At 39.1% G+C, this 20810-nt stretch overlaps 3 protein-coding genes across 3 annotated transcripts; 2 read left to right on the forward strand and 1 right to left on the reverse strand.

Moving 5' to 3' along the window:
• The first annotated feature begins 5774 nt into the window (after positions 1-5774).
• LOC117588970 (BTB/POZ domain-containing adapter for CUL3-mediated RhoA degradation protein 3) lies at positions 5775-7179 on the forward strand. The gene is made up of 2 exons (XM_034280561.1): positions 5775-6237; positions 6290-7179. The coding sequence occupies exons 1-2, from the start codon at positions 6069-6071 to the stop codon at positions 7012-7014; spliced, it is 894 nt and encodes a 297-aa protein (XP_034136452.1). The 5' UTR covers positions 5775-6068; the 3' UTR covers positions 7015-7179.
• A 7032-nt stretch (positions 7180-14211) lies between these two features.
• Positions 14212-14700, forward strand: LOC117590967 (intraflagellar transport protein 20 homolog). The gene has a single exon (XM_034284028.1). The coding sequence runs from the start codon at positions 14304-14306 to the stop codon at positions 14694-14696; it is 393 nt and encodes a 130-aa protein (XP_034139919.1). The 5' UTR covers positions 14212-14303; the 3' UTR covers positions 14697-14700.
• On the reverse strand, positions 14603-15846 carry LOC117590960 (INO80 complex subunit B). The gene is made up of 2 exons (XM_034284015.1): positions 15719-15846; positions 14603-15645 (listed from the first exon to the last, which is right to left on the reverse strand). Exons 1-2 carry the CDS (start codon positions 15732-15734, stop codon positions 14717-14719), a joined length of 945 nt encoding a protein of 314 aa, XP_034139906.1. The 5' UTR covers positions 15735-15846; the 3' UTR covers positions 14603-14716.
• Positions 15847-20810: the final 4964 nt, after the last annotated feature.

The following is a 20810-nucleotide window of genomic DNA, read 5'->3' on the forward strand; positions in this document are numbered from 1 at the left end:
TAAGTTATCTTCAGTTATCATGTCCAGTGCTTCGTTTTCATCTTCATTTCCGTTATTTGGCGTGCTGTCGCTTAGGAGGGCATATTGATTGGAGCTGGTGCTGGGTGCTAAGTTCAGAGCGATTTTTTTCTTTAGTAGAATAGGAGAGACTTGGTTTTGTCTCTTGACTGCCTTTGACTTCAATTTTACTCTCTGCCAGTTCCAAACCGTTGTGTCGTCTTCGTCGTCGTTCATGATAACAACAACACTTTGTTATTGCTTATCAGCAACCACTGTTTGGTTCGCTTTTGTTTTGTAAATCGAATAACTGTTAATAGTAGATTTAGCGCCAGCTCAGCTTCCGCGTTAATTTTTAGGCACGTCTTAACTCGGGGAGTGTTTGACCACTTAGAAAAAATTGATTTAAAATTAAAAAAATGACGAACAAGTAATGAATTTCTTAGTTAACACTTTGGAACTATAAATTCTTAATATATATTTATCATTTTGTATTTAGTTCAGTGTTCTATTTTGGCAGTAACAGCTGTGCAGCGTCTAGGCATGGATTCCACTAAGTCCAGGCATAGCTTTTGGGGAGCTTTGGACCAGGACTCTTAAATTTGTTCTCAAACTGATCCTACAGTGGTTGGGTTGGAAGCAGCAACTGCCTTTTGGATGGCGGACCTCAAATTTTCGATGGGTTTCATGTCAGGGGACTGTGCAGGACACTCTTACATGTTCAGAGTTGGCCCCGAACCGTCCTTTGCTTTCATGCTTGGGTTATTTACCGGTTGAACGACCCATTCTAGTGACATTTCATATTCTGCAAACGGTAGCATTACAGTCTCCATGATATCCACGCACACGTGCTGATCCTTTATGGTTTTTATTCAATATATTGAACCTACTCCATAGTAAGAGAAGAAGGCCCATATCATGAAATTAAACCTTTTATTTTGATTGGGTTTCTGATTGATTTGATTGGTGTACTGGACGTCTTAAATATCAGTAAATAAAATACTTTTTACTCATCTGACATTGAAATTTTCCTCCATGATAGGGATGTCCAATTGGCATGCTCCCTTGCAAACATAATGTGCCCAGTAATAGTTTTTTGGGCAGCAGGCCAAATTAGGCCATCTTGTCTAACATATATGTGGGGGTTTATGTTTATTGTTTATAAGTAAAGGTTAATAAGTGATTGAATAAATAAGTTGCTTGCCGTCATTCTTTTTTACTAGTACAACCGGACTCGTGACCTCGGATTCTGATTCTTCAATTACCTCATTCTGCAGCCATTCATCAACCTGGTCTTCTATGATACGTGTTTCAGTCATAGCAAACCTCCGCGGCCGCGAGAAAATTGGCGTTTCGTCTTTTTGAGGTTTTATGTTACCGCTCTATCCTTGGGTAGAGGGGGATTTTTTGGCCGCCCGCCTTTACAAGGTGGAAATCACCACGTCGAGCATTTCGTCTTTAAGAATTATTTTCATTTCAATGTTTGTTGTTTTTGATTTTTCCGGTTTATACGTCGTTACTATTTCGCGAACTTCTTTTCGTGTAATCTCGTTTATCGCTTCGTTTATATTCAGTTCAGAATTGTCCACCGCTACGTCGATTTTCATTATGGACGCTTCGTCATATGCATCTTCGTTATTTTCATTTGGCATTTTAATAAGTTTTACTCCATGGCGATTAAATGATACTTCTGCGTGCAAACAAAGCTCTTCCCCGATTATCAACTTAATATCCATGAACTTAGCAGCAACAACATAAAATGTCAAAACATATTCTTCGTCGTCAATACGTATGCTATGTTCTACTTGACCAATCGGCTTGATATTGTCAGCCTTGCTTTCACTTCCGAAACCGACGAAGCGCACTCTGCAGTTCTTTAATTTTGGCATACACCGTTCGTCATAAAAGTCTTCGCGCAAAATATTGAATTTACTGCCAGTGTCAAATAGTGCCATACATTTCATATTTTTAATCGAAACTTCTTTGGATGTCAATTCCGCTCTATTCAAAATTACACGCAAGTTTTGTTTTTCTTCGTTTGCCTTCTCACTTTTCTCCTTGCAATTCTTNGTCATCTATCAACGGCAATGGGAAATGATCTTTTTCGATGACTTTATTGATGCGTCTGAAGTCAATACATAGACGTTGCTTGCCGTCATTCTTTTTTACTAGTACAACCGGACTCGTGAACTCGGATTCTGATTCTTCAATTACCTCATTCTGCAGCCATTCATCAACCTGGTCTTCTATGATACGTGTTTCAGTCATAGCAAACCGCCGCGGCCGCGAGAAAATTGGCGTTTCGTCTTTAAGAATTATTTTCATTTCAATGTTTGTTGTTTTTGATTTTTCCGGTTTATACGTCGTTACTATTTCGCGAACTTCTTTTCGTGTAATCTCGTTTATCGCTTCGTTTATATTCAGTTCAGAATTGTCCACCGCTACGTCGATTTTCATTATGGACGCTTCGTCATACGCATCTTCGTTATTTTCATTTGGCATTTTATTAACTTTTACTCCATGGCGATTAAATGATACTTCTGCGTGCAAACAAAGCTCTTCCCCGATTATCAGCTTAATATCCATGAACTTAGCAGCAACAACATAAAATGTCAAAACATATTCTTCGTCGTCAATACGTATGCTATGTTCTACTTGACCAATCGGCTTGATATTGTCAGCCTTGCTTTCACTTCCGAAACCGACCAAGCGCACTCTGCAGTTCTTTAATTTTGGCATACACAGTTCGTCGTAAAAGTCTTCGCGCAAAATATTGAATTTACTGCCAGTGTCAAATAGTGCCATACATTTCATATTTTTAATCGAAACTTCTTTGGATGTCAATTCCGCTCTATTCAAAATTACACGCAAGTTTTGTTTTTCTTCGTTTGCCTTCTCACTTTTCTCCTTGCAATTCTTTGAAATGTGCCCAAACTGATTGCACTTGAAGCACTTTTTCCCCTTCTCTTTGCTCGAGCAACTGCTAGATACATGACCCTTCTCTCCGCAGTTGTAACACACGACGTCTTTTTTGCCAGTCTGGGTATAATTTTGTCCAACCTCATCTTCTTATCTCTTCCCGTCTTCTCACTCTTTTTTATTTTCTCGTTTATTTTCTCATAATCTTTTAATTTGTCCTTAAAATCAGACATCTTTTTCGCACCATATAAAATAGATTTATTTAATGCCATCTCGTCGACACCGTTAATCACGTATTGCATAAGTGCGTCGTCTTAAACATTTCCTCTTGCAGCAATACCTCTCATGCGATAAAAATATTCCAGAACAGTCTCTTTCGGTCGTCGTTTACTCTCGTTGAGTTGCATGTGTATCTGTTTGCTATTTACCTTCGACTGAAACTCATTCAACAGCGCAAACTTCAATGTTTCCCATGAGTTCAAATTTTTTTCGCTTAAAACAAATAATTTGGCAATGCCTTTCAAAGACTTCTTCGCAAAAATAAGTTTCTGTCCAACGCATGAACGCAGCCTGCTCTTCAAACTCTGCTATCCATTCTTCGACAGCTATCTGGTCAGAGCCGTCAAACATTCGGATAGACTCTTCAATATCGCGAAAACTTATAGCAAATCGGGGTGCGACCTGCTCATCGTAGTTTTCCCTTTGTACGTTGCTTCGGCGTCTATTTTCTTGTCGTCTTGTGTGCATGTTACTATAGTTGTCTCCCTCACTCGTGCGTATCTCGCAAACACTGCGAAACACGTCGTTCTCTTGATCTTCGTTTTCGTCTTCATCGTTTGCGTCTTCATCCGATTGCGAAATATGTGTAGCATCATATTTTCTGCATTGTGATTTATGCTCAATATCACACATACTGAAACAAGATCACGGTCCGTCAGCTCCGCTTGTATGTATTTGCGCTTCGCTAAAAATCTGGCGTCGTTTTCGTCGTATTCGAATCCACTAAATTCGCGCAGCCGGCCTCGGCTACCTCTGTCTCCTTCTCTCTCATATACAAATTTGTGTAATGCACAAATGCTGGATTTCGTTGCTCCTCGTAGGCTTTTCGGAATTAACTCGTTTAAACACGTCATTTTGCTGAGATAAAAAAAATCTTCTATTTAGATTACTATGCTTTTTTAAACTTTTTATTATCCGCGTCGTTTTCAGAAATAACGTTTCTTGCACCGCCGTCTTCCCATTCACGCATACACGCATGCAAGAAAGCAGCAGAAAAGAGACATTTTTTCGTGAGAGCCGGAACCAATTTTGAATTTTTCATTGGTTGAAAGTTGAAAACGCGTAAAAAGTCGGAAAAAAATAAAAAGCATAATACAAATTTTTCTATTTTCTTTTCAAGTCTGATTCGTAAAATCATGTGTGCGGTGACACAAACATATGTACATGATGGCAATGCGTGTATCTATTCTCGACTTCTTATGCGTTTTCAGTTTGAGCGCTTGAGACGTTTGGATCTTTTGTGTTGCTTCAGAGCTCACATATCCTTCCTTCAAACTTGAGACAGCTTGCTCGTTGAGAAGCACGGTGGTCATTTATCTTTCAACTTCAACGGCATTGTTGGCTCCATTTTATTGAGACTTTACTGTCTGTTTGCTAGGTACCCTCTCGGAATATAAAACAGATCTATATATGTCGATTGGTCATTTTTTCGATCTGAGTACTTCCTTTCGTACAGCCGCTAGAAAGTAGTTTGTGCGCGACAACATTTCTTATCGGTTCCATTCGAATATCATCCCTGATTTTTCTAGCGGCCCTGTTTTTCGATCTGAGTACTAGGCTTTTAGCCTCAAATACTCAGATCCGAAGACACGTTTACTATCAAACAGTGAAATATATATTGCTAGCCGCAGAGTGTGCCCTTCCTTACAGTTAAACTTCTCTGGCAGCTTTGTTGTCACCTGTGCTGCTCGACCCTGTGGAGCAGTACTTGGTCCCAAAAGGAAAGCAACTTCAAACATTTGGTTAACAGCCCAGCCATGTCTGTGTCTTGCCAATATGAAGCTAATTGATCCATGCAGAAGATTGCTTTTAGTAGGATTGTCGGCTCTTGCATGATCGGAGGAGGTCTATACATTTGAGTATTATAACTCATATAAATATATGTACATTTATGGAAACCCATGAAACGATACCGTGCATTTTCTCATAATCTCATTAATCTATAATAATTGTTTCCGTTTTTGCCGTTTGATGGCCTGAAGCTTGTTTAGAAGCACGGTGGTCAATTATTTTTCAACTTCCATTGTTGCCTCCATTTGATTGAGATTATACTCTCTGTTTGTTAGGAACCCTCTTGAAAATTAAAACAGATCTTTATTTTTCGAGCTTCTAGCAACATCCTTTATTTTTTAATTTAATCGCTAAAGCGAAATTGGTTGGTCGCAGACGATGAGTCCGCATTGACCAGGTACAAATTTTACTAAAAATGTTGAATTCAAAAAAAAGTTGTTTGCCGAACGAACAAAAATTGTTCTAGCAACATACTAACGAATACCAAACAAATACTACCAATACCACACAAATACTATCGATACCAGAAAATACTATCGTCTGACATTCTAGATTTGTTCGGCCTGTTTTTTGTCGATCTGAGTACTGCCTGGTGCAAAGTCGCTAGAAAGTAACTTGTGCGCACAAAAATGTCTTATCGGTTCCATACGAATATCATCCCTGATTTTTTTAGCGGCCCCTTTTTGTTTCGATCTGAGTACTAGGCTTTAGATGAAAGAACGGATGGAAAGTATCGGAATCAATATTGATATCGATATATAATTTTGTTTACTGTCCGTTTTTAGATGTATACATAATTTAGTTTGGCAAACTGCTGTAACATAATTTGACTTAATTTTTTCGTCGTTGATAATACATTCGTCAAAATTGATCCCTTAGCGACTGAGGATTGTGCGGGCGTAAGCAACGCAAGAGATAGCGTTTGCAAAAGCACCAAACAAAAGGGCGTTGGCGTCATAGGTGCAAAAGAAATAGCTGGCTGTATTGAAGACCTCCTAGGACCTGCTTTACAAGACAAAGTGATTTTGGAGCCTGTGGGAAGTTGCCACCAACTTGTGCTGCATGACAAGCAGTCTGAAGTCATGTCCGGTGATCAAAAAGTGTTGTTAAAAGGTCATTCATCTCAGTATGTGAAGCTAAATGTTGGGGGTCGCTTGTATTATACTACAATTGGAACACTGACAAAACATAATGATACAATGCTAAGCGCTATGTTTAGTGGTCGCATGGAGGTGTTAACTGATTCGGAAGGTATTTAATGTGCATGCACTGAAATCATTCAGTAATATATGAAAAATTTCAGGTTGGATATTAATAGATCGCTGTGGAAATCACTTCGGAATCATACTCAACTTTTTGCGCGATGGCAGTGTCCCATTACCCGAAACTAACAAAGAAATAGCTGAGCTACATGCAGAATCAAAATACTACTGCATTACCGAGCTTGCCATGTCATGTGAACGGGCACTACATGCACATATTGAGCCAAAACCTATTTGCCGCATTCCATTGATAACTTCACAAAAAGAGGAGCAACTTCTCATTAGCGCGTCTTCAAAACCAGCTGTAATATTAGTGGTGCAGCGACAAAACAACAAGTATTCATACACAAGCACATCCGATGATAATTTATTAAAAAATATTGAACTTTTTGACAAGCTCTCCTTGCGTTTCAACGAACGTATATTGTTCATCAAAGATGTTATAGGTCCAAGTGAAATATGTTGCTGGTCCTTTTACGGGCACGGGAAAAAGGTTGCCGAAGTGTGTTGTACCTCTATAGTTTATGCAACTGATCGAAAACATACTAAAGTGGAATTTCCTGAGGCACGTATTTACGAAGAAACACTACAAGTGTTGCTATACGAGAATCGAAACGCTCCCGACCAAGATTTAATGCAGGCCACGTCATCTGTACGCGTGGGTGGTGTCAGCGGGACTAGCATGCATCAGTATACAAGCGACGAGGAGGAAGAGCGGACTGGACTTGCGCGATTGCGATCCAACAAGCGGAACAACCCTACATGACATGCATAGGTTTTCATTTATTTTAGCTTTGTATTGCTTTGCATAGCTACCAGTTCAAATCTTATTTCTGACTTCTATCCCCAATACGTGTATGTATATCTATAAAGAGATCGGCCGTGTTGGGAATTAATATATTTTTTAATAAAAACCACATTTGAAACTGTTTATGAAAACATAATATTAAAATGAGAGTCAATATCCTTTTAGATATGGCTTAATAGAGCATAACTAAATATGTATGCATCATACATATGTACATAAATACACATTCAGCTGTGAATAAAATAATAGCACCACCAGCACAAGCAATTTTCAAATAGTTGCACAACTCACGTATTTGACTTAAAGGACACTTTAAAGCACATTTTTAGAAAGAGAAGACTCCTACAAATCTGGGGAATAACTCAAAAATCTTATTTTTACTTAGGTTTTTAAGTTATTTAAGAAACGTTAGGGAAACTTGTAAAATTAGGCGAAACAAATAATACCACCACTTTTGAAAAATGGATTTAAAATTTAAAAAATGACCAACACGTTACTAATTTCTTAGTTGTTAACTATTAATTCTAAATATATATTTAGCATTTAGTTCAGTGTTCTAGTTTGTCAATAACAGCTGCATAGCTTTTGGGGAGCCTTGGACCAGGACTCTTAAATTTGTTCTCAAAGTGATCCGACAGTGGTTGGCTTGGAAGCAGCAACTACCTTCTGGAAGTCGGACCATAGATTTTCGATGGGTTTCATGTCAGGCGTCTGTGCAGGCCACACTAATACGTTCAGTGTTGGCCCCAAACCGTTCATTTGCTTTCATGCTTGGATTATTTACCGGTTAAAATACCCATACTAGTGGCATTTCATATTTTGCAAACGGTAGCATAACAGTCTCCATGATATCCACGCACACGTGCTGATCCTTGATAGTTTTTATTCAATATATTGAACCTACTCCATAGTAAAAGAATCAGGCCCATACCATGAAATTAAACCGTTTATTTTTAATGGTTTTCTTTGGTGTACTGGTGTTCCTTGGACGTCTTAAGTATGATCGAGATCCCTTTTCAGTAAATAAAACACTTTTTACTCATCTGACATTAAAATTTTCCTCCATTATAGGGATGTCCAATTGGCATGCTCTCTTGCTAACATCATATGCTTAGTAATATGTCTGGCGCTTAAAAGTGGTCAGCAGGCTTTTAGCACTAAGCAAACAACACATAGAGGCGTCAAACTGACTCAAAACTGGCTGCATAACGATTATAGGGGAGAGAGTTTGGTGTTTGGCTCTCTTGAGCATTGAACGCAAAGCGACTCGCAAAAACAAAATTTTGTTTTTATACCCGGTACTCGAAGAGTAAATAGGGTATATTGTATTTGTGGGGAATAACGGTTGTATGTAACGCACAGAAGGAAACGTTTCCGACCCCATAAAGTATATATATTCTTGATCAGCACCAATCGCCGAGTCGATTGAGCCATGTATGTCTGCCCGTCCGTCTGTCCGTCCTAATGCGCGCCTAGTACTCAGAGACTATAAGAGCTAGAGCCACCAAATTTTGCAACCAGACTTCTGTATGCTCACGCTGTTACAAGTGTATTTCAAAAATGAGCCACGACCCCTTCCGCCCCCGCAAAAGGGCAAAAACCTCCAAAATCTACAATTTTGAAGATAAAAGAAAACTAAAAACGCCATTCCGGAACTGACCATATCTATCTAGATCCCAAATTGGTATCCGATTGGATCATTATTATAGCCACAATGAAGAAATTTATTTGCAGCGGCAAAACCCACCCCGTCCCGCAGCTTTTGATGTTTTTTTCACATTCTCTCATTCATACTCTGCTTCGGCCTCTGCCGCGAGTCTGCAGTGTGTGGGTCTAGGGAAGGGGGGAGAGCTAAAGGAGCGTGTTGGTGTGAGAAGTGTTGTAGATGTAGATGACAGATGAAGAAAAAATGTAATATTTGACAAAACACCGCTAAGGTGCAGATGTAGTACTGAGTGCCGGGTATAAAAGTTGTGACGCATAAGAAGCGTCTCACACGTCCCTTCTCGTTTTATTTGGTAGTCGTTTTACATAAGATCTAAAGTTTTTGCAATAAAAAAAATTATTTCCGTCTGGTTTACAGGATCTATATCCATATTTATTTGGGCCAACTCCAGTGTTTTTTCTACCTTGTATTCACTTTGCCCATGGGTTCTTTGCGAAACTGGAACTTTTCTCCGACTTCAAAAACTTAATTTATATTCTTTTAAGCTAAATATAGCTTTCCTTACCTTTGAAAATTTTTTAAGATTCATTTTAAGCTCTGTGGTCGTCTTAAAAGGACCTCTCTTGCTCTCAGAAACCAGAATTTTCCACCGAAAAGTGGATATTGCGCCAATTCTTTCACGATTTTTTTGTTGGTAATATGTTTTAAAGCATTACGAATCATTTACGATGATGAACATACTATTTACCTCACATAAGGATAGCTTTCTTCTTTGGGAGTTACAGCTTAAATCCTTTGGCTTTTTTCTTCCCTAAGACTTCCCTTTTCGACGTCATAACAACTAATATTTTGTTAACAAACGACGTAAGCCATCGACTATCAATTAAAATCATAATATATCAAAAATTAAAAATAAAAGTTGATATAAAAAAAACTTTTGGTGCTATTTTTGTTGTCGTTTAATTTCGCTTCATTTTTGAAGAATTGCCTAAATATTTGAGAGCCTCCAAAATTGTAAGAGTAAGGACACTTCTCTTAGATAGGAGACATCTCAACCTACTTTATATTACTGCAAAGTGCAAAAAATGTTGAGTGGAACACATTTTTTAAACAATAATAACTGTTGTACCACGCGGTGCTATTATTTTCGCCGCAACTGTACATATGTACATATATACATACATACAATAAGAATTACCGAGTTCAAAAGTAGGTTTTTAAAAAGATATTTTATTCAACCGAACTTATATAATAGAACATAGGATATGATGATAATTCCCCAACTGAATGTAAGAAAGTTTCAAACGGAACTGTCTTCTTGTTCTCGAGTTATTGATCTCGGGACCTCTGTTGGGAAGCTTAAAGCACTAACCAAATAGTATATACTATACTATACTATATAAATATAGTAAATAGTATATAGTAATAGTATAGTATAGTATATATATAGTATATATAGTATATACTATACTATTTGGTTAGTGCTTAAAGCTTATCTTCTTAAGCTTTCGGCTTCGGCTGATATTCGTCTTCTTGGGGAGTGAGTGATGATGGCTTCGGCTGAAAAAGGCGGAGCTTCAGTTGCGAGAGGCGTTGTTTGGTGAGAGCGGCTGATAGGCGATGCGTTGGCCTAAGTGTGGGAGGCTTGGGAGATGCGTCGGCTTGGATGAAACAGGCAGCCGCAGCTGGTGATTGGTGTCAGCTTTCATCTTGAGAACTCACTTTTTTACAAGAGTTCTCCCTTCTCTTGGAGTGTGGGACTGATTCTGAATTAGTCATAGTGTGGAGTGTGGGAATCAGCTGATAGCGTATTGGTCAGCGACGTTTTATTGCATTCCAGAGAGTGCATTCGAACCGGTCGCGAGCATGCAGGAAAGATAGATGTTAGGGTAATATTCGAAGAAAATTAGAACTAAACACAACTAAACTAGAGCAAGTATAGCTAAGCAAGCAAAACTATCAAAGTCAGAAACAAGACAAAGCTAATATGAAACTAAATACGGGAGGGGTAGGCTAGTATAAGAGATTTAAGAAGAGGAAGGGAGTTAGTCGAGGATATAATGTGATAGAGGGAATTATAATCCGAGCATAAGACCCTAAAGGGTTCGTGCAAGGCATAATTCGATCTGCACAGTGGAAGGAACAAAGGAATATAGTTTCTAGTGGGCCTAATGGGAATCGTAAAGTTTACGCGGCTCAACAAGTCAGGGCTGATGGAATCTCTCAGAGAATCATGCGTTGTTTATTCAGGTGTTGGGGTATCTTCTTATATGTTTATCTTATTTCATTTAGATGCGAATACATGGGTGTAAGGGTGAGTGCTGGGCATATGCATAACGTGTATAGGTGTGGGTGTGGTTATGAATATGTCAAGTGCTTAACGTATACTTAATGCGTATGTGGGTGTAGGGCAATATGTATATGTTACTATACATATATTCCAAGCTGGATGCGTCGTATTATATTTCCCTCGAGCAGAGAGGTCAAGTCAATTGCCGTTATCAATTATTTGTATACATATGTATTTAGATGTTTATAACCGTTTATCCCTTTCCTTCTAACTGTATTTAAGAAATATATGAACATAGAGAGGATACATAACATTAAGGTTTTTTTTTGTTTTGGGGACAGCTGCTTCATAAAGTCTCAAGTTTGAAGGAAGGGTATGTGAGCTCAGAAGCAACACAAAAACGTCTCAGGCGCTAAAAATGAAAACGCATATGAAGTCGAGAATAGATACACGCACTGCCATCATGTATGTATGTGTCACCGCACACATGAAGTTACGAATCAGACTTGAAAAGACAAAAAACAAAACTTTTTTTTTTGCGAGAGTCGCTTTGCGTTCAATGCTCAAGAGAGCCAACGCCAAACTCTCTCAGCCGAAGGCTCTCTCACCCAGAGCCGAAGGCACTGGGAGCCAATCCACTATAATGATTAGGCAGCAGGTTTTTCAGTAATTTGAACCCTCTATATGGTGTTTGCTTAGTGCTTTTAGGCTATGTTGGCTAAAATATATCCAAACGTTTTAGCCCGTCGCTGGACTTGTAAATACCATCAAAGAGAGCTTGGCCCTTAAAAAAAGGATCATATGCTGATTCAGTGTGGCTGTTGGAGATTTTCGCCCTTTGGGGGTGTGCAAGTTGGTGGTTTTCATTTTTGAAATACACTCACTTGTAACAGTTTGAGCATACAGACGTTTGGATGCAAACACTTGATTGCTTTGTCTCTTATGATATCTGACGGACGGCCGGACGGACTTACAGACATGGCTCTATCGACTCGGCTATTGATGCTGATCAAGAATATATACACTTTATGGGATCGGAAACGTTTGCTTCTGTGTCTTATTTGGATGCCTGGAAAATGCCTGGATGACCATCGATTTCTTTTCCTTGTTTAAGTCTTTGAACTTTTTTCCGAAGACACATTCCATATATTACATATTACATATATTACCACTAAGCAAAAAACTCATAGAGTCGTCAAACTGCTGCATAATGAGTATAAGGGATTGGCTCCCAGTGCCTCCGGCTCTTGCTGCCAATGCCTTCGGCTGATAAAGTTTGTTTTTTCTTTTCAAGTCTGATTCGTAATTTCATGTTTGCGGTGACACATACATATGTACATGATGGCAATGCGTGCGTTTTCATTTTTAGCGCCTGAGACGTTTGGCATTTTTGTGTTGCTCCTGAGCTCACATAGCCTTCCTTCAAACTTGAGACTTTATGAAGAAGCTTGCCCCAAAAAAATAAATAGATTTTGTGTATCCTCTCTATGCTCATATATTTCTTAAATACAGTTAGGACAAAAGGGATAAACGGTTATAAACATCTAAATATGTATACAAAAAATAAATACCGACAATTGACTTGGCTTTCTTCGAAAAAAAAAGAAAACTTTTTTTTGGCGAGTCGTTTTGTTTTCAATGCTCAAGAGAGCCAAACACCAAAAACTCTCAGCCGGCATTGGCACCTAGAGCCGAATACACTCGGAGCCAATCCCCTACACTCTTTATGCAGCCAGTTTTAAGTCAGTTTGACGCCTCCATGAGTTGTTTGCTTAGTGGTACCGGGTATAAGAGCTGTGATGCGTAAGAAGCGTCTCACACTTCCCTTCTCGTTACTAATCGAGTTCAGTGTACAAAAATTTTTATTGGAGGTCTGTAATACTTTTATACCCAATAAAACGTCAGTATATTTTGTTTAAGCTGTGTGCATGAAAATACAAGTCCTTATTATACCCGGTACTCGAAGAGTGAGTAGGGTAACATTTTATTTGTGGTGGAAAAATGTAACACACAGACGGAAGCGTTTCCGACCCCACAAGGTATATTCTTGATCAGCATCAATAGTCGAGTCTTATCTGTCTCTCTGTCTGTCCATCTGATGTAGATATTGATGACAGATGTAGAACAAATTTAATATTCGATGAGGTCGTTTTGTGTATCAAGTGTAATCACGATTTAAATTTGTTTTTTTTTTTTATCAAGTAGGGCTTTGCTTTATTTGCAGTATCAATAGCCGAGTCGATATAGCCATGTCTGTCTGTCCGTCTTGTTTGTCGGCTAGTTCTTAGACAATATAAGATCTAGAGCCAACGAAAATTTTCTCCAGACTTACTGTGATATCACAATAACAGTGTATTTCAAAATTTTGCCCCTCCCCTTCCACAAAGTGCGAAAATCTACTATACCCACAATTTTTAAGATAAGAAAAAACTAAAAACTCAATATTGTAGAGAATGGCCATATGTATCTATAGACCCCCAAATTAAAATTATCTCGAGTGTTGGGTAAACATCGTTTATTTGACTGAACAAGTTCGTTCGTTCATTTTAATTCAGGGAACTAAATCGTTCTTTTAGATCTTTTAATGTGTTCTATTAGTTAATTGTTCTTTTTTGTTAGTTCATTTTGGTACGAACAAAAAAGAACGATTGAGATGAACTTATTCGGTTCTTTCAATTGAGTGAATAGTTTTTTTTGTTGTTCGTTCTTTCATTAATGACCCAGAACTACTACGGGCTTCAACAAAATAAGAGTATTGACATGACGCACGTTGAATAATGCATTTATTATGAAATATTTTCCTTATATTAATACTTAATATATTTATATCGGCTACATATATGCTATAATTTAAACAAATAGCATTCATAGAAAGAATATACTTAATGAGGTGTTTTTAGTATTGGGGGAAACCGGCTTCCAAAAGGTCTACACTGTAAAAAAAACCTATGCATGAAAGCAGATCTAAAATATTTGTAGATTGCCGCTGAAATTATGAGAGAGGCTAACACTAGAACTTGATCTCTCTGGATTCCGCATAAAATTTCAAGGGCCTAGAGCCAGGCGAAAATTCGTGTGCAAAAAAAATCGTTTGGCATTAATTATCTTGCTTTTATGTATATTGTCTTTGGTACAACTCAATTCGTGTATCCCTTGGCAACGACTAAAACTAAAATTGTATCATTGTTCGTTGTCAATGACAACGAAGGCTTGCCAAAACAGAAAATGTTGTGGTATACCTAAGATAAAATCAATTGTTTTTGTAAATATGTATATCATATTAGAGTCGAAATGGAGGAATTGAAAAAATTTGGATTGTTTATAGACGATATCTACAGGCTGCGAGTTCAGGATCCCAGTATTGCCACTCAAAAAATAGAGCTGAGACATGAGTGTCTGGAGTATTCAAGAAATCTTCAACATTTCAAGAGTTTGATCCATGACTTCTATAAAATATCAAAAACATTTGCCAAAGATGTCGAGGTGGAAAAGCTGCGTGCAATTGGGACACAAAACCAACTTAAAACAATGTCGCAGCATCGTCAAGCTGAGCAACAAGTCTGTCAGAGCAAGATTATGGAGCAGACAGTCAAATTAGAGCGGTTGAAGCGCGAATACCAATACTTGCAACGTACTGAAACTGAGCAACAAGAAATTATAAATATTTTTTTATTAAATCAATAAAAACAAGCGCATGAAAACATTTAAACTATACGGTTAGGATTATTTTGTTGCAATATTGTGGCTGTTATGTGCTTACGGTAACAAACTAGACTGCATAGGGGAACATTGGTTTTGGAGCACGAGTACGCCTTACGATTTCCGCAGTCACTAATGTAACAAAAGTGAGCTGGTGGTGAAGGCCGTGACACTTTCGCTTCCATCGGAAACTCATGACCTGGAGGTAACAAGATGTAGGCACCTTCAATAGTATTCATATAGGTAAGCTTTGGGTGTGAAGGCTTTTGTGCTTGTTTGCTACGAGCGCCTGAACGTTGTTTACTGCTCTCCTGTTTTTTCAGCAAGCGATCCATTGTTTTTTGTTTATCTTTTTCGCGACGCTCGTCCGCCTGTTGCTTACGTTTTTGCGACTTTAGAGCTGCTTTTTCGATTTCTTCCGCTGTCTGAGGTTTTTCCTTTTCCTTATATCCACTGGGAAGTGCAATTAGTTCTTCAACAAATCCAATCATATTAGTATCCGAATCTTGTGTCCGTTCATACATAGCTCGTTGACGAGCCGTCATTAATTTTGGGTCTTTAATCTTTTTTAACTCTTCGTCGACATCGTCTAGCTTCCCAGTTTCAATGGCATTCAGCCAACGTTCTTCATCGCTAGAAGTATCGCTGTTTCGTCGACGTTTAATCTTTTTCATTGCATTGCTGGGCGACGTTGAGGCCTGCGCTGGTTTTCTTGTGCTCGCCGGTCTTGTGCGTATGTTTACAAATTGGATATTTACATTGCGAGTCTGGGCTTCTCTTTTTGCAGAATTTTCCAACAGTGGCAAAGATTTAAGAGTGTCTTGACAAGGGGTGGGAGTTGGCTCTATGTTGGTTGCAGGACTTGCTAAAGATGACTCTGTAGGCGAGGCAAATCTTGCTGGCTTTTGGCGTTTTGCCCGTTTTGAGCGTCGATCTTAGAGTATTTACAGTTATAATAATAATATAATATAATACATATTTATATACATATAACATATTTACTTTACCTTCAACTTTCCCCATACTTTTACAATATTTATGGAATTTAATGGCAACAATAGAAACCGCTTTTAGGCAGTTGAGGATGGAATATAATTAAACACACGATAGTTTTGTAGAAACAAATATCAACTATTACCAACTATTTACGTTTGAAAAAGGGCATTCCCGTAAATGTTGAGACATTAAACAATGCATATCTTTGACTATCTACCATCTGGTAGGTTTGAGAGACCAGAAACAAAAAAACGAGGTACCAACTTTATAATTATTTATATATTATTATTTTGTATTTTGAGGTTTTATGTTACCGCTCTACCCGCCCGCCTTTACAAGGAGGAAATCGCCTCGTCGAGAAATGTAACTTGTTACAGTTTTATTGCAATTTTGTCGATTAACTCGATTAATGCTTGGTACGTGCTAATTTGTTCCTTTTTGAATAATTGATATATATTATTATATTTCCTTAGTGATGGGTTTTGTTTTGTTGTGTTGTACTTGGTACAATTAAAAATTATATGCGATGCGTTACCGATAGTATCGCAAGTATCACAAATGTTACTTGCGACTACATGCATTTTGTGCCTATAAAATGCACTGCCTAAGAAGTCTATTGAAATTCAATAGTATTGATCCTTTTAGCTTATTTCTATTAAGGAACCATTGTTTTGTTGAGGTAGAGCGAAAAAGTGATCAGTATCCTCTGCATTTAACGCTGGCAAACTCGGCATACTCTCTCTCCTATTCGTTTAGTATTCGGGGTTCTTACATATGGCATCTTTAAGATTCCATTTAACGACTGTGTATTTTCCCAGAGTCTGTGTGCTTCTTTGGCTGCTGTGTCTACTGCCGTGTTCTGAGGGATGTTGGCATGTCCGGGTATGAAATGGATTTCTACCTTCTTTAAGTATTGGGCTTGACGGTTGATATTTTCCCTGATTTTACAAGCGATAAAATTACCCTGAATGCTCCTTACCAGTATTAGAGCCCCGATGAGCTGATGATCCTGAGCTGTCGTGTAGGAAAGCTGCGCTAGAGTGTCTGTTTGCTACTGAGCCATCAGTGAAGTAGGTCTCGAAGCCTCCCCTTGTCAGGAGTGCCCTTTTTTCCCTATAAGGACTAATATGCCCGCCTGGTCTTAAAAAAGTCGAAGTCTGCCCTAATTCAAAATCAAAGACCTCAATTCTCTCCAGAATATCAACGAACTCTCGATTTGTATTTGGACAAGTTGCTGAAAGACGAGCAAGCGAATTCTAGAGTACTTCTGAGAAAGGCCTTGTAAACTATGAGCCCTCTCTTTGGGCTGATACCGTAATGGCACCCACTGAGTAGTCTTAGGCACAGTTTCTGTTTGACTCCGAAATGGCCTGCACGACGTGCGCTGAGACTGAGTTGTTCTCTGAAATTTTTCTGCCTAGGTTTTTGATCTGATCTACTTGCCTAATCTCGATTCCTTGGTGCTCAATGTTCAGCTCGGTTCTTCGAATGCTGAAGTGAATCACTTAGGATTTGTCTGGGTTGAAAGCTAGGTTAAGCCTGTTGCATCTTGCCTCAAAGCTGTCTATTTTGCCTAAGAGCACACGTTTAGCAATGGAAATCTCTTTATGGAAGCAAATAATAAAGAAATCGTCCGCGCACTGAAATAGTAAAAAGTTGCCATCGTCTATCTCGTGCAGTTCTGCGGTGTACAAGCTGAACAAAGTTGGACTGAGACAGCTGCCCTGACTAACTCCCCTGTTCATCTGAACCTCAATCTTGCCTTGATGAGTAGACGACTGCTTGGGAAGCTGGCAATCCAGGCAGTGTGATTCGGCTCGAACTGCATGACATTCATCTTCTGCTCTAGCGTGTCCACTCTTACGCAGTCACATGCCCTTTGTAGGTCAAGACAGTCCGCTACGGCCTGATTCCCTCTCGCCTTCTGAGCCAGGACCTCGTGGATCAGGTCGTTGATGCAGAGCGCCGTGGACCTGTTCCTCCTGAAGGCGTTGGATCTGACCGGAAACTTTATCAACCCCTCTATAGACTTAAAGAAGGTGTCTATTAGGTAAATATGTCTGTAGTTTGGAAGGAAGCGGGGTCCGCCTTTTTCTTGGGAATTGGTACCACCTTAATTCTACGCCAGAATTCTAGGATGACGCCACTGAGCCATACCCTGTTTATAATTTCAAAGATGTTATGCTTTTTCGCCACAGGAAGTTGCTGCAGCATCCTGAACGAAATGCCATCTGGGCCTCTCGCCGAATTTGGGTTCCTGGATTTCAGGAAGGACAGAAATTCCCCCATGTCCAAAGGTTCAGGGTCACCTGGGCCAATCAGAGGTGGAGTATTCTCTGGGGGTCTACTGTTTGCAGTGGAGGTGATGTATTTGACCATTCTTAGAAAGCCCTTGTCATTTTCGTCTGTCCATGTGTTCCCTACGTTTTTGACTTGTCCGTATTTCGATAGGTTCTTTACTCTGCTCCACATGGAGGGCGAATAGGAAACCTCTTCTATGAACTTTGAGAAGTTTGACCTTCTGAAATTTGTAATCTCATTTTGCAGGTTGCGTCTGGCGTCCTCAAATTTTTTAGTGTAATAGTATATTTGCCTGCACGCATTTCTCACGCGAAATAGTCTCTCTATACCCTCGTTCCACAATTTTTTGGCAATATACTTGTTGTTACTGGGAATGGTAACTGTGTTCTTCCTGGTCAGGGATTTGACCTTATCGTTGTGCTCTTGCAGATTAGTAAAGCTGCTTGCTCCAAGAATACAATTTATTCTATTGTGCAGCACTTTCTTTTCTTGAAACTGTAGTCTAAACTTTCGACTGTTATGACGATTGGGAAGTGGTTGCTGTTGGTTATTTTGGATTTAAGGGCTTGCAATTCAATTCTACCGTTCCTGTGATTGGAGAAGGTGAGATCAAGAACTGAAAACTGGGAAGGGTTCCCGGAGAAAGCTGGAGAGCCGTCGTTAAGGCTGATAAAACCCGCCTGACGGGTAGCATTCTCGATGCTGCGTCCCTTGCGGTCACTGGAAAAGTTTCCTTGATTTCCCCAGATGGAAGACTTGGCGCTGAAATCTCCTCCCACGACCGAAGGGTAGTCTAGGGACTCCGCAAGCTCGAACACCTTTTTAATGCCCTTTAATGAATTTCCCTAGCTGCCTCTGTGTTGTTGTTCTGGTGTTCGGTGAGGGTGCCATTTTGCCAAGTGGGTCGGGGAAACTCCCCTGGGTCCTCAAAGTTCGGTGAAAATCTACCAAAGAGTGTCGGATACCTAGCCTTTACCTCAGCCCGTGATAGGTTTTCCAGCGTCATGCTTTTTTGAGTTGCATACGCTTTTCCTCTAGCCTCTCATTGCGGGTGCGTAGCCGAGTGGTTACCCTTGCAGTTGCAAGCATTGGCTAAACTGAACGAACGTTTTCACTAATACCTTGGCGTATGGGAACTTGATTTCCTTGGACAGCTGCTCTCCTCTAAACCAGAGTTTGACCCTGTCGGTGGGTAACCATTCCCCCGAGGTGGAGGGGTGACCAGGAAGCCTAAAAATTAGGCCCGCCTTTTGCACGAAGTGTCGCAAAATTCGAGGAGCATACCCATACTGTTTTCAACAACCTTGATTGCACTGTCGGCCGACCCACATGCAATCTTGCACCTGCCCTATCCGCGCGACCTCCTCTATATCGTGAAGTCCCAATTTTACCAACAGTTTTGATAGCTCGACGTATACCAAATAAGGGCCTTTGTGACCCTCGTCGTAGTATTTATTGTTACTCGGATTATTGCTTATCATTAGCGAGTTTAGGCACAATTTCGTAAAATAAGCTAAGCTAAGCGCCTCACCAGTGTTATAGTTTGCCTTTAGTTTGCAGCTTAGTGGGTTGCTAACTCAACCAAACACGCAAACCTACAGTAAGCACACATGTTATTCGTACACCATCATCACCCTAGTTTGAACACTTATAACTTGGCGTACGAACAAAGTAAACAGAAAAAGTTATTTTGTATCAAAGATTAACATATCTTCTATATGTTTATGAAACAAGTTTTTAATTTTCTTCTATGATATCCATATTAAAATTAACTTACTCAAAAAAGACCTTTTTTTTGCACATAAATTATTCGTACAGCTGACCGATTCTTTAAGTAAAATTAAAATATTAAAGGTAACATGTACACTAACAATTTTTGTTTGCTACATTAAGTCTTAATGATGAATAAACTGCTAAAGCACTAGCAACAATCTTTCCCCCATGGTATTGGTGTCCCATGAATTAAAATTGACCCCCTCCACAAGCAGTACCGGTTGCAATAGCTCCATCGATGAAATTTTGGAGGTCCGGAACCGTTTGTAAAAATATTTGTAAAAGAAGCCGCTAGAAAAATCAGGGATGATATTCGTATGGAACCGATAAGAAATGTTGTCGCGCACAAACTACTTTCTAGCGGCTGTACGCCAGGCAGTACTCAGATCGACAAAAAAACTGGCCGATTAAATATAGAAAATCAGCCGATAGTATTTTTTGGTTATCGTTGGTATGTTGCTAGCAGCTCGACAAATATAGATCTGTTTTATATTCCGAGAGGGTACCTAGCAAACAGAGAGTAAAGTCTCAATAAAATGGCCACAATGCCGTTGTAGTTGAAAGATAAATGACCACAGTGCTTCTCAACGAGCTTGAGCCCATGAAACGGCAAAAAAGGATACAATAAAAATAAAATAAAATACAAAAAAAGAACAACAACAAAATATGTTAGAATAGGGTTTCGTTTAGGTCCGTTTAATTAATCTATGTAAGCGGAGTCTATTGAGAAATCTCAATCTGTTTGGAATGAATTTATTCAAAACATGGATGGAAATGAAGTGGCCGACATATTTATGTATATCAGCTCAACCAGTTGAGCAGCACCTTGCTCGCCCCGCCTTGCCTTTTTGCATTCTACATGAGAATGGAATCAAATATTAGATGGAGAAGTGTTTTTTCTTGAGAAACGAAATTGAATATCTATACATAAAATTTAAACAAATAATTTTGTTTTAATAATTGTTAGTCTAATTAATAAATATTTAATTATTATTTAAAAACGCATTGTGTTGGAAGCTGCCGAGATTT

The sequence above is a fragment of the Drosophila guanche genome, unplaced genomic scaffold, assembly GCF_900245975.1.
Source record: "Drosophila guanche unplaced genomic scaffold, DGUA_6, whole genome shotgun sequence".
In the NCBI taxonomy this organism is placed as follows: domain Eukaryota; kingdom Metazoa; phylum Arthropoda; class Insecta; order Diptera; family Drosophilidae; genus Drosophila; species Drosophila guanche.

Bases quoted from the DNA above. Each gene is read 5' to 3' on its own strand.
- LOC117588970 (XM_034280561.1), top strand. From the start codon at position 6,069: ATGTCCGGTGATCAAAAAGTGTTGTTAAAAGGTCATTCATCTCAGTAT. The intron at 6,238-6,289 runs GTATTTAATGTG...GAAAAATTTCAG, and splicing joins GGTGTTAACTGATTCGGAAG to GTTGGATATTAATAGATCGC.
- LOC117590967 (XM_034284028.1), top strand. From the start codon at position 14,304: ATGGAGGAATTGAAAAAATTTGGATTGTTTATAGACGATATCTACAGG.